Genomic DNA, 15,001 nt, shown 5'->3' with positions numbered 1-15,001 from the left:
TTGAAAAGAAGAATTCAAAAATGTATAAGTTTGAAATTTTGAATGGCATAATGGTTTTATTTAAAATAAAATATACAAAAAATAATGTATTAAATTACATCTTTAAAATTAAAGGAACTGGCAAATTACCCTAAAGAAAACTTAAATTACTGCAGGAGATGCTCGAAATATTCTCCATTTACTTCCTGGCAGAAGTAGATTCTTTGTTTCGTTGCCTCCCTAACCCTTTGTAGGGTTATCATAGGCATATCAATCCTATCACATTCTTCGATTATTCTTTGACGGAGTTCATCAGCTGTCGTCAACTGGCTCCCATACAGTTTGGATTTAAGGTAACCCCATAGGTAAAAATCTAGAGGAGTAAGATCTGGTGATCTTGGTGGCCATTCAATTAATCCACTACGTCCAATCCATCTTCTCGGATACAAATTATTTAAAAAATTTCGAACGCCAGCATTGTAATGAGGCGGAGCTCCATCTTGCTGGAAAATAATATCTTGGGTGAATTCGCCTGGATGGTTTCTAAGCACATCATGAATTGCAGGAATTATTTGTGTTTCCAATAGATTAAGATAGGTTTCCCCCGTTAAAATGCCTTCGATAAAAAAAGGGCCTATAATGTGATCCCCTAGTATACCTGCCCAAACATTTAATTTAGTGGGAAATTGAGTATGACACTCTCGAAACAATCGAGGGTTTTCGTTAGACCAATATCTTACATTTTGTCGATGTACATGACCATTTAAATAGAATGTAGCTTCATCGGAAAAACAAATATGTCTTAAATAACTTGGATCTTGTGAAATATTATTATCCATAGTTTCACAATATTGCAGTCGTCGATCTGGATCATCCTCTGTCAATTCGTGCACCATTTTCATCTTATAGGGATGAAATTTTTGCTTTTTTTAAATGTTTAAGACAGTCCTGTGACTTACTTCGCATTCGCGAGCAACAGTTCTAGTTGAACTGGATGGATTTACTACAAATTGAGACAAAATATCTACTTGCTTTTCCTCAGAAGTCTTTTTTCTACCATCCCGTTTCTTGTTTTCGACAGAACCAGTTTCACAAAATTTGGTGACAAGTAGTTTATAGTAATGTCGATCAATTGGACGATTCGGAAAACGTTCATTAAATATTCTCACAGCTTCATGGTAGTTACGGCCTGCTTCGCTAAATATTAAAATTGCTTCACATTTGTCTACTAATCTACGAGGTGGTGCCATTTTGATTGTTTTGAATTTTTAATACTAAAAATTTACAGTTTACCACTAAAGCTCACCAAATCTCAAGTTCTTGTCAATATTCTTTACAATCAACAGTGCTAATTGCTTGGTTTTTATGACAGTTGTCAAAAACTATACACGCCAACTAGATTATTTAAAAAATTGTTCTAACCATGATATGTTTTAACGACACAAAAGTATTTATTCTGCAAAAAAATAATTCGGTATAAACGTTCAAGAATAAAAATTAAATAAATTTTGTTATACCGAATGTCCCATATTAAAGCAAAACCAGTGTACCTACTTTTGTATTGTTGTATCGCAAAGTGTATCTACAAACAATAAATCTTTATTAACAAACACATCCCTAAAGTTAAAGTAAAGTGTGATAGATTTAAGAATTCTTCTTTTCAAATCCTTTCCAACGAACTATCGCACGATCCACATTGCCGTTTAAAAAATCTGAGGGGGTATCTGTCAAGTGAAGGGGATGAAAGGGGTGACAATTTTTTTTTATGTTATAATATACCTCTATTAAAATAAAAATTGACGAGTCCGAGCGTTTATCATCTTTGTCTTAAATAACGGAGTTCACTAGGGGGGGTAAGACTTAATATCCACACTGTATAAAGAAACCTGTATTAACCTACAGAAAAATTATTGAGTGATTATTGCAGTAGATGGCGGAGTTATTGCTGAATAGTGTTAGATCTGCTAAGATGTTAATAACAATGATGATGACGACTGTTAAATAACATCGAATAATCCAAAAGAAAACAGAAAAATAGTGCTTAAATAAATAAATTTGAAGATTTTTATAAATACCTGTTTGGTCTGCACATAAAGGTCCAACCCATTGACCAGCTATACATTTTATCTTACAAAGACGTTGTTCCCCGAGAGGACCAATAGATCCAGAAAATTTCACCTCTCTAATGTGTGAATAGTCTTTTCGTATTCGATTCTCTCCTGCTTCAGTTTCTGATCCATTTACTGCCAGTTGAGGGGGTGAGCAAGAATCAAATGAAAAATCTAAAAAAGAGAAATTGTTTTAACGTATGATATTTCTATTATACACACGTGGGTAGTATTTTTAGTAATTATACAGGGCGTTTGACGAGAGCACAATAGATTTATCTGTGAAAATAATCTGATAATAAATCGCTTTATCGTATGAGTACATATAACTTTCGACTTCCTCTCCTAAGTTTTTATAAGGGATTTCGGGTTGTCAGTCTCCTGAGCACCCAGATCACTTTGAACATTCATGCAATGAACAGTGAACAGTATACAAGTGAGGTGATCTGTTAGCTTAGGAGACTAAGAGCCCGGATTCTTTTATGAAGACTTCAGATAGAAAGTCAAAAGCTCGGTGTACTCAAATTCTACGCGGTTCAACCCGACAATTAGGTGAGTTTGATATTAATTTTCGAATTATTTTTGATGATATTAATTTTAGCTTAAGATTTAATGTATATATACTGGGTGTCCCGGAAAATAGTGGGTTCCTTAAAGTGTGGTTGTCTTTTTAAAGACGAAACACATGCTATAATTTTTCTGACGGCTATTCTTAAGGTAAAGTTAATTTCATGTAATCGAATGAAGTATCTTACAATAAAGTCGTCCCAGGAACGCAACTTAAGCAAATATTGGTAATATCATTATCAATATAATATCAGGAGGTAAAATGCAAACAAGATTAAGTCATAAATAAGTAAAAGTAAAAATCCTTTATAAAAGGATGTTATATATCTTTTATAAAGGATTTTTACTTAAAATTTTTTGTGATACATGGTATACAGCCAGCTACAGGAACTTAGTCTCCTTGTGGATCATAAATAAGTAATTTTTCAAGGAGTACGAAAAACTTATAGCTTCGCTCTAAAAAAGGATAATAAGTTCTAATCAATGTTATGCAATAGTATTGGTTCCAAACATGAGATTAAAACACTTATTTTAGTTAGGGTAGCTAAAAAATAGTTTAAAAAATTGATTTTGTTTTGGCAATAAGACCTTTTGCACAAACTCAGTGGAACGAAGTCGTTTTGAATGTAAAATGTTGTGAACATAAGATGATTTGTATATAAATAAAGTAAAAAAGCAAAGCAATAAAGTAAAGGAACAATGGTTTTCTGAATGAACTTCTATTTTTGTAAAATAATAATATATCCCTTACCTAGTGACAATTGTCATAACAGGGAGTTAATGCAAAAAACAAACAGTTTTTTTAAATATAGAAGTCACAGCGCTCATCGTCGAGACAGTCACTCATTACTTCCTGCTCCTCACCAGCAGCTGCTGTAGTAGGTTCATCAAAAATGAAACCAACCAAGGAGTGGGTCAGAAAAACATTTTTTTTTAAGTTTGTGAACATCTTTGTCTTTTCTTCGGTTAACACATGAGAAAGTGGGAGTTCTTCCAGTGTCACTTGTTTAAGATTCTTTTTCCCTTCCTTTCTCAAAGATATAGAAGACTCTTTCCCTTCATACTTGTAGTTTTAAGTCTCTTACCAACACAATATTTTTGTAAGACTTTCCTTTTCCCTTTTTTCGGATGTGTTCAATTTCTTCTTGTGTCCGGTGGCATATTTAAATTCTCTTCAGTTCACTAATTGATTAGATTTCCATATAGTAACTATTTACTTTGCTTCTTAGTAAGAAGAAGTGGTTAATCTTCTTCTAGTGCTCTTACCTTGCCTATACCCACGGTTCGTAGACTTACTACGGTTGCCTCTTCCGCCTAACCAATGAACATTAAGCCCGAAACTGTACTCTCGTGACGTAATTCTTTCCCTTCAACCAATCAACACTGCAATCGACCTGCCTTCTACATTCAGTTTCAATCGCGAATAAATGGATTTTGTATTCTTGTGTACTCTGGTGACGTAACTCAAGCATCCCCACCCCAGTCGGAAGAGGCAACCGTAGTAAGTCTACGAACCGTAGCCTATACCACTGTAGATGTCATGGTTTTCCTGTAAAATTAAAATTATGGGCTTTTTTTGCAACTGCTTTTTTGCTCTTCTAAAAACACGGTCGGCGGATAAAAAACTATGTCCGTATTCAGCGAAATACAATAAATTCCTTTGGATTGATGTTTTATGTGTTTCCAAAAACTAAATCAGTGTTCTCAGAACAATATTATTTTTGTTTTAAAAAACCCAACCATCGCTAAACAACCTTAGTACAGGACAGCCCTAAAATTAGCTTCTTTGAAATACTTAAAGACAGCCTATAATATTTCCACACTGTCTTTTCCTGCCTGCTTCTTTATCCAAGTGTATAACATGTGGTTTTAAGTTTTTAGATCAATAATACAAAAGGTATAAAACCAAAATTGTCTCGTGTAATAAGTTTCTTTCTTTGCTCTTCTTGAATGAATCCACTTTTCAACCATTAGCTGCGCCTTTCAGCAGACTGTCCTGGTGCACTTCTAATTTATTCTTTGAAAAGGCAGCACGTACTGTAAGTATCGGAGGCAGGCAACTTAAAACCTATGTAGATATTTTACTTAACTCAATACTTAACTCACTACTCAGATCTCACCCCCTCTTTTCCCTTCAACAGCAAACCCAAAATGCACTTATTTGGCTATGTTTTTATTTTACTTTTTACAATATCAATAACAGTGCGGAAAAGCTTTAAATGTACAAAAGTTTTAGCACCAGAGACAGTTGGAAAAAGGTATTGTATTGAGTACTTTCTCTCAGGTCCAGGTTTTTCTTTTTGTTTTTGTTTACCGACCTAGGCCGATGTCTTTTGATTTGTGTTGTATGAATCAGACTTGGAATTATATTGTCTTGCTTTTTGGTGTCTAGAACTAGGGCTCTTTTAGGAGCTACATACTTGAAAATTTGTTTACTTTTCCTTTTTCCTCCTGTAATTATTTTCTTTCTAGTCCCTTCATTTCCTTCACCAACACTTACACTTCCATCTGCCCCATCCATTATTTTTTAAATAATAAAGTAATTACTAATTGTTTTTAAATACTTTGACAATTAAATTATTTTCTTTCTAGTCCCTTCATTTCCTTCACCAACACTTACACTTCCATCTGCCCCATCCATTATTTTTTAAATAATAAAGTAATTACTAATTGTTTTTAAATACTTTGACAATAAACCCGCACATAACCTCAAATTTGTAAGTCTCACTGGGTCAGCTGAGTGGCAGTTGCAGAGCTCCTATTGGTTGGTTGGAAATAAGCTGGTTAGCACGGACCAGTATAGTGGAAATAAGTTGTTTTGCATGTAAAGGTGGTTTTAGCATGCTTTTACCATGGGTAATAATTTTTTTGCACGAATCAGATAAAATTAACCACTTTGGCTACAACAAAACAATGCATTGGCACATGTAACTCAACTTTGATTTTTGTGTGACTTAATCCTGTTTGCATGTTACCTCCTCATATTTGTCTGAATTTTGAATTATCACTATATATCAGTCAGATAAAATTAAATTATTAGAATAATTTTTTATAATATCAAGTAACAAAAACAAAATTTGTTTAGTTTGTATTTTGAGAACGATTTCCAAAGTGGAATTCGAAACGTCAAAATAAACTAAAATTGTGGTTAATTCTTGTTAAAAATAGTAAGTTGTATTGCTACCTCAAGAAAATATTGATTGTGATTGTGTTAAAATTTTTCCTTTAATATTTGAAATGAAACGTAAATATGCCATTACAATTATATTCAAATAAAATTTTTTATTTCAAATCCTTAGTAAAAGGTACATAATAAAATAAATAAACGGGCTATATCACAAATACATTACAGAACGTTTTCGGAATGTAAATTCCATCATCAGTGTAACAAATTATACATGCTGTGAGCCACTAAAATATATGGGTGAAAACCCTTTTATTTAAAGGGTTTTTACCCATAGGTATATTTTAGTGGCTCATAGCATGTATAATTTGTTACACTGATGATGGAATTTACATTCCGAAAACGTTCTGTACACTGTTCTGTAGCTACAGGAACTTAGTTTCCTAGTAGATTTTATATTCAAATAATTGTTAAATTCAATTGGTGAAAACAAAACCCGAAGCTCTAGAGTTATAAGAGAATCAAAACGTCAAAAGAGAAATAATTACATAAATTGAATTATAAGTTTCTCTAAAAGACAAGTTCTTGCTCAGTGTCCTTTAGCCCTAACGGAAATAAACGTTCATTAACGCGAACACCGAGATTTCTGTCTCATTACGGCAGAGAATAAATTATCCAAACGGATGTAGATAATGTTCACCTAAATTAAAGTAGGAAGGAGAAAACTAATTAAAGAAAAAGGACGCCGGCTAACTTTTTCCTTATTAAAAAGACAGCTTGAAAGGTGGGGCAAAGTTTGGATTGTCTTGGAAAATTTATCTAAAAAAATGTTCTTCGACTAAAACCATTTATTGCATAAGTTCTTTAGAATTTGTTTTAAGTGTGCCGACCTATTTAATTAAAATTAATTTTATCCCGTCCTAATATACAAAAGGTATTTCCATGGAATGACTTAGCATTTTGCCATGTAACTAGTTCAAATCGTTTTATCCGTTTGAGTCTTCTATTAATAGTCTTCACGTTTAACCCTTATCCGGGCAAGGTGGTCCAATGTACCCGTGACGTCACTTCTTTTCTCATAAACTGATAAAAAATGTTTATTGAGTTTTATGCATTAATGAATTTGTTTAGAAGTATATTTCCATTAACATAGTCATGAGCTACTCAAAATATTCATTATCATTTTTGAAATTAATGCGTCGAATGAATTTTGTTACTTAAAGTAAAAACGGGTCCGTCGGACCTTATTTATGTTTATAGCTAAGGTCTCAGGCTAACCCTCCACTTACGATTTTTAGTCACGGCAACAAAACAATCGCTGTCGTAGAAAGTCTAGGGGGTGCCTCCACTGCGATTTATAAATCGCTGAATTAAATTTTTTTTTCAATGGATGACATCGAAACTACATGTGTGATCGCTCTTTTGCTTTGGTCGAGAAGAAAACGACGAAAGCATTGTTATTCGATTCATCCGTTAACAATTCAAAGATTTTTTCTTGGACAGTTTTACATGCTATTTGAAGATTTATGTGAACATCCTGAACATTTTTTTTAATACTAGCGCATGTCAAAAAGTACCTAGTTTTGATGAATCAACTGCTCTGAATTAATAGTACTCAAAATGCCCCTAAAATTTCCTGCATATTCCTCGTTTGTCTGACATTTAACTACAATTTAAAATTAAATATTGTTGAAGACACACTAGGCTGAGCTGGCTTTAGAATCGCGACTAAACAATCGTAGTGGATGCATATCTCTATCACAGCATAGACACAAATACTGTGTCTCTATGCTTGTTCGTATGATTCATTGTGGTAAGGCGACTATTGCATCGCGGTAAAAATAAGACAGGTTGCGTTTTCTTAATTGCTGTGATTATTTAATCGCAAATGGATGACTTGTATTTAAAACAATGTGTTCAATATTTGCGACTAAACAATCGCGCGACTACAAATCGCAAGTGGAGGGCTAGCCGAAATATTTGTTACAAAATTTAATCGGACAGACAGGTAATGATTTTAGAAAATCTTTTTGCGATTTATCTATATGGGTTCTATGATTCCGGGAATCCAATAATACAATCTTGGAAAGAGATGTTTACAATAGCGCGTATTATATGTTTACAACAGCGTGTGTAATATTCTATTCTAAATGAAATTTAAAAACTGATAATGATTCTGGGAACGCAATAATATAGTTTATTTTAAAATAAATAATGCATCTGCTATCAGGCGTTTGCTATCGATGTTAGTGTCTACAACTAGTTACCAAGTGTAAGCTTGCCCCCAGAGCTTGTAATTATAAGATGGGGCACATGGAATTAAGTAGGAATTTTCTACGTAAATCATTTTAATACCATAAAAGACATTGTGTCAGATATTCAAAATGTCACAGTGTTTAACTGAAAGTCAAGAACTTTTAAGTAACGTACAAATTGCTAAAGAACTTATCTTTATAAAAGTTTATTTTGGTTTTAATAGATTTAATAAAGTCATTAGAACAAAGGAATTTACAATTAAGTGATTCGGTTAATCTTTTTAACACTTTTTCTGCTCATTGTCAAAAAGTTCCCGGAAATACAAGGATTAAAATTAAAAATAAATTAGAAAATGTATTAGAAAAAAATGAGTGATTCGATTGTTGTACATATAAGTTTTACATAAATGAAAGCAACTTTTCTGACGATCTTACGACTTGATAAATTAGTTTCTTGTCTAAATTAAAATATGGCCCTGTAACGTCAAGGGATGCAAAAAGAACTTTTTCTGTGTCCAAACACATTTTTAGTGATAGAGAGTAAAAGTTTTCAGTTGAAAAATATTTAATTATAAATTGATACTATAATGTTTTAGATTCTTGATTATGATATCAGTTTTTGTGTGTCGTGAAATAAGGCCAATTGTAAATATTTCCTTAAATATAGATAATATATACTAGATGTCACTGTAAATCGCTTTCCCAGTCAAAAACGCCTACGCCATTCAGTCGGTAACTCGGTAGTATCCATGGACGTATAAATACGTCCATGGTAGTATCAAACAGCAGTGCGAAGTATACTAGACACGTGTTTACTATAAATGCCGAAGTTCGGTTATAAATTTTAGGTATAAAGCTGGATTTATAGTTTGACGGACTGTAGACGTAGAGACACTGGAGACGTAACAAACGGACTGTAAATATTATTTCAATTTATAAATCGACGGAGTGAAATTTTTGCGCATGAATAGAAAGAGTGGCTAGAGTTGGTGACTACGATACTATAATATACTTTTATTATTTATTATTATTATTTTATAAATTCTTAACGTCCATTCTAACCAATAATTAACAAAATCAAAATTGGAATATGTTGATAAGCAACTTTACAAAATGGTAGGTGGGCCAGACAGTTCACTTTGGTTGACAGCACAAAATTCTTCCTTTTGATTGGCCAGACGCAAATAACGCACTGTAAAAGATGAAAGTTGGCCAACTCTTCCGTTGCAGTGCGTTTCACTTACGTTCCGTCAAGCGTTTACGTTCATTTATAAATAAGAGTACAAAAATTCTATGTTGATCTTTTTCCAGTGTGTCTACGTTTACAGTCCGTCAAACTATAAATCCAGCTTTAGTTGTTATAAAATCACTATAAAGTTACTTAAATAATATAAACCAAATATTATTTTTTGTAAAGCAATAGAAAATTAATACTTTTTTAGGAACTGGTACTGTTTTTTCGCTATATTGCTTTTTCTTATTGTTCTTTTATGTTAAATAGAAAAGTAAACATTGCCCTAATAATGCCAATTAATTGGCCTTATTATAAGTCGACTGGCCTTATTAAGAGCTGGTTGACATTATAAACAATTTGTTTACATAATCGTTTAAAATATTTTTTCTTTGTAGATATCTACACCAGGAAAAGGGCACAGTGGCGGAGTGGACCGAAGAGGCCATTGAAACTGCAATGAATGCCGTAACGAAATGGCATGGCTGTTCATAAGGCAGCACTTATATTTAATATTCCTCGGCGTACATTACGTAACCATCTAGCTAATGGTAATTCACAAAAACGACTTGGGCGGCCTCCAGTACTTACAAAACCTCAGGAAGATAAATTGGTTAGGTGTATAGGAAGATTGTGTGACGTGGGTATGCCATTAACCCCCAAAATATTACGAAAAAACGTGTATGCTTTTGTCAAAGAGACAGGAATAAGGCATCCATACTCGGTTAAAAAGGAGATAGCTGGAAAAAATGGATGAAATTGTTTTTTTTTCTTGGCATCTGTAGCAGTCACAACTGCTAATATATAATTAATTATATTAATAATAATTAATATAATTAATTATTAAAATCCTAAAACCCCTCAGAATCCAGTTTATGAAACGTTTATGGGCAATAGACGGTACGATGCGCAAGTATAACAACTAAAGTGGTCAAGAGGCGCTCGTCTAAAGTCAGTTTTGGCCAGCAACTCACACAGCGAGGTTTATTTCTCCAAGCCTTTAGCGGCATTTTTCGTCTTAAAATCGGGTAGAAAATCTGGGATTGGATTTAATATTTTCCCCGAACATCAAGGGAGGAATTGGAACAACATAATATGATAAAGAATCTTGATTGAAAAACCCGGCTTCCAAATCTGCCGAAATGATTATTTAAAACCCAGATTTCACCCGATTAGGATAACGATTAATATTAGGATTAGTTTAACCAAACACCTACTTCAACCCATTGTTAACCAGGAAACGATTGTCTCCAAAACCACAGCGTTCTCCTTCATTCGCTTTTTTCGGAGCCCCAAGGACCACCAGAGTCTTAAGGGGACTTAACCAGGACAGCTGTGGTGTTGTGACAGACATTAACATCAAGTTTCATAGGGTTAAGGTTTTTTCTTGTAACTTACAACTTTGTATATGCATATACCAAGGTTAGTACTTATTACAGTTTTTGTATCATCTATAAGAAGTTAGGTAAATGGTTATTAATTAATTAAATTAGATTCATTGTTAGGGAAGGGGTTCATGATTTTGTATAGCGGTTTTTAAAAGGGAAGGGAAGAAATTTATGTATCAGGGTTTTTAAAATTATATATATATATATATATATATATATATATATATATATCTTTCCGAGTCTGTTGGCCATACTCATCACACTTGATCACTTTAGATATCTCCCAGCATCTATGTGTAAGCATAACACTTACACATAGATCCGTCACGGTTTTTTTTAGTATTTATATTCCCTACCTCACCTATCTAGGATTTAACTTTAGTAACTAACCTTAGTGTTAAGATTTCGCTTCTCCCATGGACTTAGATTACATATATATTTACTAATACATTTTTTTTCGTTTGGCCAAGTAGTGGGGATATTTCATTTTGTCGTGGCTTTTTGGTCCTCGTATACCGTAGCCCCACGACTGAAATTATATATATATATATATATATATATATATATATATATATATATATGTATATATATATATATATATATATATATATATATATATATATATATATATATAGGTAAGTTGTTTGTTAGTTGTCAATATTATAAATATATATGTTACAAGTAGTTTTTCTTTTATTTCAGTTCCTGCTTACAGTTATAATATAGCAGAACAAGGTCAATAGTGTCTTTTTCGGTTTTTATATCAATAGTACTTTATTCCTTGTTGTTCATAACGTCATTTATTTTTTCGTTAATTTCCTTCAGAAATTAGCTGGCGCCCATTTCAGTATTTTCCTAGGCATTTCCGTATATTCTCTTATCTTACCCTTTTTATAGTTCCAGATTTTCAGTTGCCTTATTATATTGTATTTTTTGGTTAAAAGATCTCTTTTTCCCTTATCTCAAAGCCAAATTCTAGTGTAGTGAGGCTAGCACGAATTCTTGCTTGAGGTTTTGTGTCTCTGTGTTCTTTTGAGCTAAGCCATTCTTTTTATAATAACTTCTTTGCTAGTTCTTCTCTAATTTATCATCTCCTTCTCCATATACCCCCTAAATATTTAGGTTTCACATCCTGACATTGCAAAGCGTCGGGCTCAAAAACTCAATTTGGCCAGGGCCCAAATATTGAATCGTACAGTTATTAGTGACTATTTCGAGAAACTTCGACAGATTTTATATGAGAAAGGCTTCGCAGGAAAACCTGCTCAAATTTACAACATGGACGAAAAAGGATGCAAAAGGACGTAAAGATGATAAAAGGGTTAATATCGTTGCACCAGAGCACGGCGAAAATATCGTGGCATGTGGCAACGGCATAGGCAACAGCATTCCGCCATTTATCATTATGACAGGCCAACGAGTTAAACCAGAATGGTATTGTAATATTCCAGCAGAAACAAAAATTATGACCAAGAAAGGAAGCATGACAGCAGATGCATTTATAGAGTGATTAGATCACTTCTGCCGATTCAAAACTCCTGGACCAGCCCTTTTAATTTTTGATAGAGCTTCATCTCATTTAGAATTATAATTGTAGAAGCTGCAATAAAAAAAGATGTAACTGTGTTTTGTCTACCGTCTAACACCACCCATGAGCTTCAACCACTCGATAAAGCAGTCTTCAGCAATTTTTGAATCTTACTGGGATGAGGAGGTGTTAAATTTTTCAAGGAATTTTCAACATCAAGGTGTTAAATTTTTGAGGAGGTGTCAAAAAAAAAGGACTAACCAAAGTTTTTCAAACTTACATCTCAGATGAAGACAGTTTACACGTCAAATAAATATGATAAAAATAAGGTTGCAAAAATAAGTGAGAAAGCTCCATGTGAAGAACTAAATGCAAGATTTATTTAGTGCACAATCTCATAGCTCAGTAAAACCAAAACCAAATTTAAAAAAAGATTCATGGTACTGTTTCTTGTGTGATGAGGATAGAGTGGCTGATATGCGCCAGTGTGTTTGTTGTAATAAGTATATCCACGAGGAATGTATAGGATTAACAAAAGAAGATATGACAAGGATATATTTGTATGTCTTCGATGTGTGTAAATGTGCGATATATGTACTTAATGTATTGACACATTTTTGTTTTTAATATGAATAAAAGTTTCTTTCACTAAACTTTGTATTTATTCTTTAATTCTTAGGTTTAAAATTTATTATCCACGTAAATTTCTTTAAAAAATGAAACTGGCCTTATTAAGTTACCAGTTCCAAATAAGGCCAAATATTCAAGATTTATTCAATGTTAAAATTTTATATTTCTTTATTTATTTATTAAGTATTTTATCGTGAAATTCGATGAAAATGTTAGGCAATACGTATACAAGACTTTGCCCCCCATATTTTTACTGAATAAAATATTATAGCCATTTAAACCTTCACGTGGCCTTAATTGGCGTCCTTACCTTATGTATTAAACGTAAATATTTATCAATGTTCTAAAACTACTTCTTTGTGGAATTGTTAAGTTAAATATTATGTTTTTTTATGGGGTTAAGACACAATTATTGATTGTGATTGTGATGAAAATCACATTTTTGTTTATATTTAATAATTTTGAGTATTTTTAATACGTATTTGCATATTTAGGCAAATTTAGAAAAATAGCTGAATATTTTTAGTAAAAATAATGCATATTTTATTATTATATGCACATATTTTGGTAATGTCGTGTTACATATATTCCACTCTTTATTAATCACTCACTATTATCAGTGGAATCGAAATGATAATCAGTACCGAAACGTTTGTGAATTGTGCAGTTTAGTAATATATATCTTAATATATCTACCCAATACAGCAATTAACCGTTTAAAACTCTTATAAAAACAAAAAATAAAACAATGTACATACCTTCCCGTGCTAACTTCGTAAACACCGGCGGTAGAAATGTTTTCAAAACAACGAAAGTCGTGACAATTTTCAGTGCTAACCGCATCACAATAAACACCCCGACACTTCACTTTCTTTTCGAGATACTCGATTTGTAAATACATCACAAATTATATACAGACGAGATACTAGAATCTCATTTAAGGGCAGATGTATATTCAAGCCCAGAGTTCTCAATTGCTTTAGAGGGTTGATTTGGCCGAAATCGCATTAGGCTATGTATCCAAACAGCTGATTCGGATTGACGCAAGCGTTTACGCCGACTTAGCGTAATTTCTTTTTCCTGCAGGATCAGGAGAGAGGATAACGGGAGAGAGGATAAATCCACAAATAAAATAGGCCAGTTGACATGTGTAAAGTATATTTATAAATTATGTTGTTGTAATTGAATCCCATTACCTTTGCATCGGTTATGGGATAAATGATAAAAACTCAGTTTCGGAAATGTTAAAAAAATTAGGATATCCAGCCGGAAAAATGTTAATATTTTCATATTATTAAGATTTTGATATATATTTAAAAATTAAATTAAATTACTACTTTCAAAGTCCATTTCAGTACTACTTAATAGTTTGGCGTTATATTTTTTGGGTAATTGCCATACTTCCGCCCTATATATTAACACTAGTTTTAATATTGTATTGTATATTCGTCTTTTTGTATCTTCTGTATTTTATTGCCATAAAACCGAATTCAGGATCCCTATCACTTGTCTTCGAGAATATCAGTGCGGTTTTCGACCTAATAAATTAACAACGGACCAGATATTTACAGTGAGGCAGATCCTTGAAAAAACCCTAGAGTTTGGCGTCGACACCCACCACATATTTGTTGACGTCAAAGCCGCATACGACTCCGTTAATAGAAATAAACTTCTACTTGCTTTGGTAGAATTTCGCATTCCGTTTGATCTTGTCCGGTTAACTGAACTTACACTCACAGGTGCAGAGAGCATGGTAAAAATCCAAAACGATCTCTCAAGACCCTTCCATTGCAAAAATGGACTAAGACAGGGTGATGGACTATCGTGTCTCTTATTTAACCTGGCATTAGAAATAATAATTCGAGAGTCTCAGATTACTACGAATGGTACTATCTTTAACAAATCAGTACAAATTGTCGGATACGCAGATGACATAGACATCATAAGTAGGTCCACAGAATCTCTGACTGAAGCATTTCGGTCGTTAAGAGCATCTGCACACAGAATGGGACTAAATATAAATGTTCAAAAGACCAAATATATGTGTTGCACTAGGTCAAGCAACCCGACACCTACACGAATAATAATTGATGACCTAGAACTTGAGAGTGTTGACACCTTCATATACTTAGGGTCGCTGCTAACCAAAGATAACAACGTCAGTGAAGAAATCAAAAGAAGAATAGTGCTC

At 33.0% G+C, this 15,001-nt stretch overlaps 1 protein-coding gene across 1 annotated transcript in view; it reads right to left on the bottom strand.

The window, feature by feature from the left end:
• The window catches only part of hig (locomotion-related protein hikaru genki), a 43,732-nt gene extending 29,909 nt beyond the window's left edge, over positions 1-13,823 (bottom strand). Inside the window, exons 1-2 of the mRNA XM_072541019.1 lie at positions 13,569-13,823; positions 2,055-2,261 (exon numbers count right to left, since the gene is read on the bottom strand). Coding sequence (XP_072397120.1) covers positions 2,055-2,261; positions 13,569-13,653 — 292 coding nt within the window. The 5' untranslated portion in view covers positions 13,654-13,823. The remainder of the gene's footprint in view (positions 1-2,054; positions 2,262-13,568) is intronic.
• Between the last annotated feature and the right edge of the window lie 1,178 nt (positions 13,824-15,001).

This window comes from Diabrotica undecimpunctata, chromosome 8, assembly GCF_040954645.1.
Source record: "Diabrotica undecimpunctata isolate CICGRU chromosome 8, icDiaUnde3, whole genome shotgun sequence".
In the NCBI taxonomy this organism is placed as follows: Eukaryota; Metazoa; Arthropoda; class Insecta; order Coleoptera; family Chrysomelidae; genus Diabrotica; species Diabrotica undecimpunctata.
This window is presented reverse-complemented; position numbering and strand designations above follow the sequence as displayed.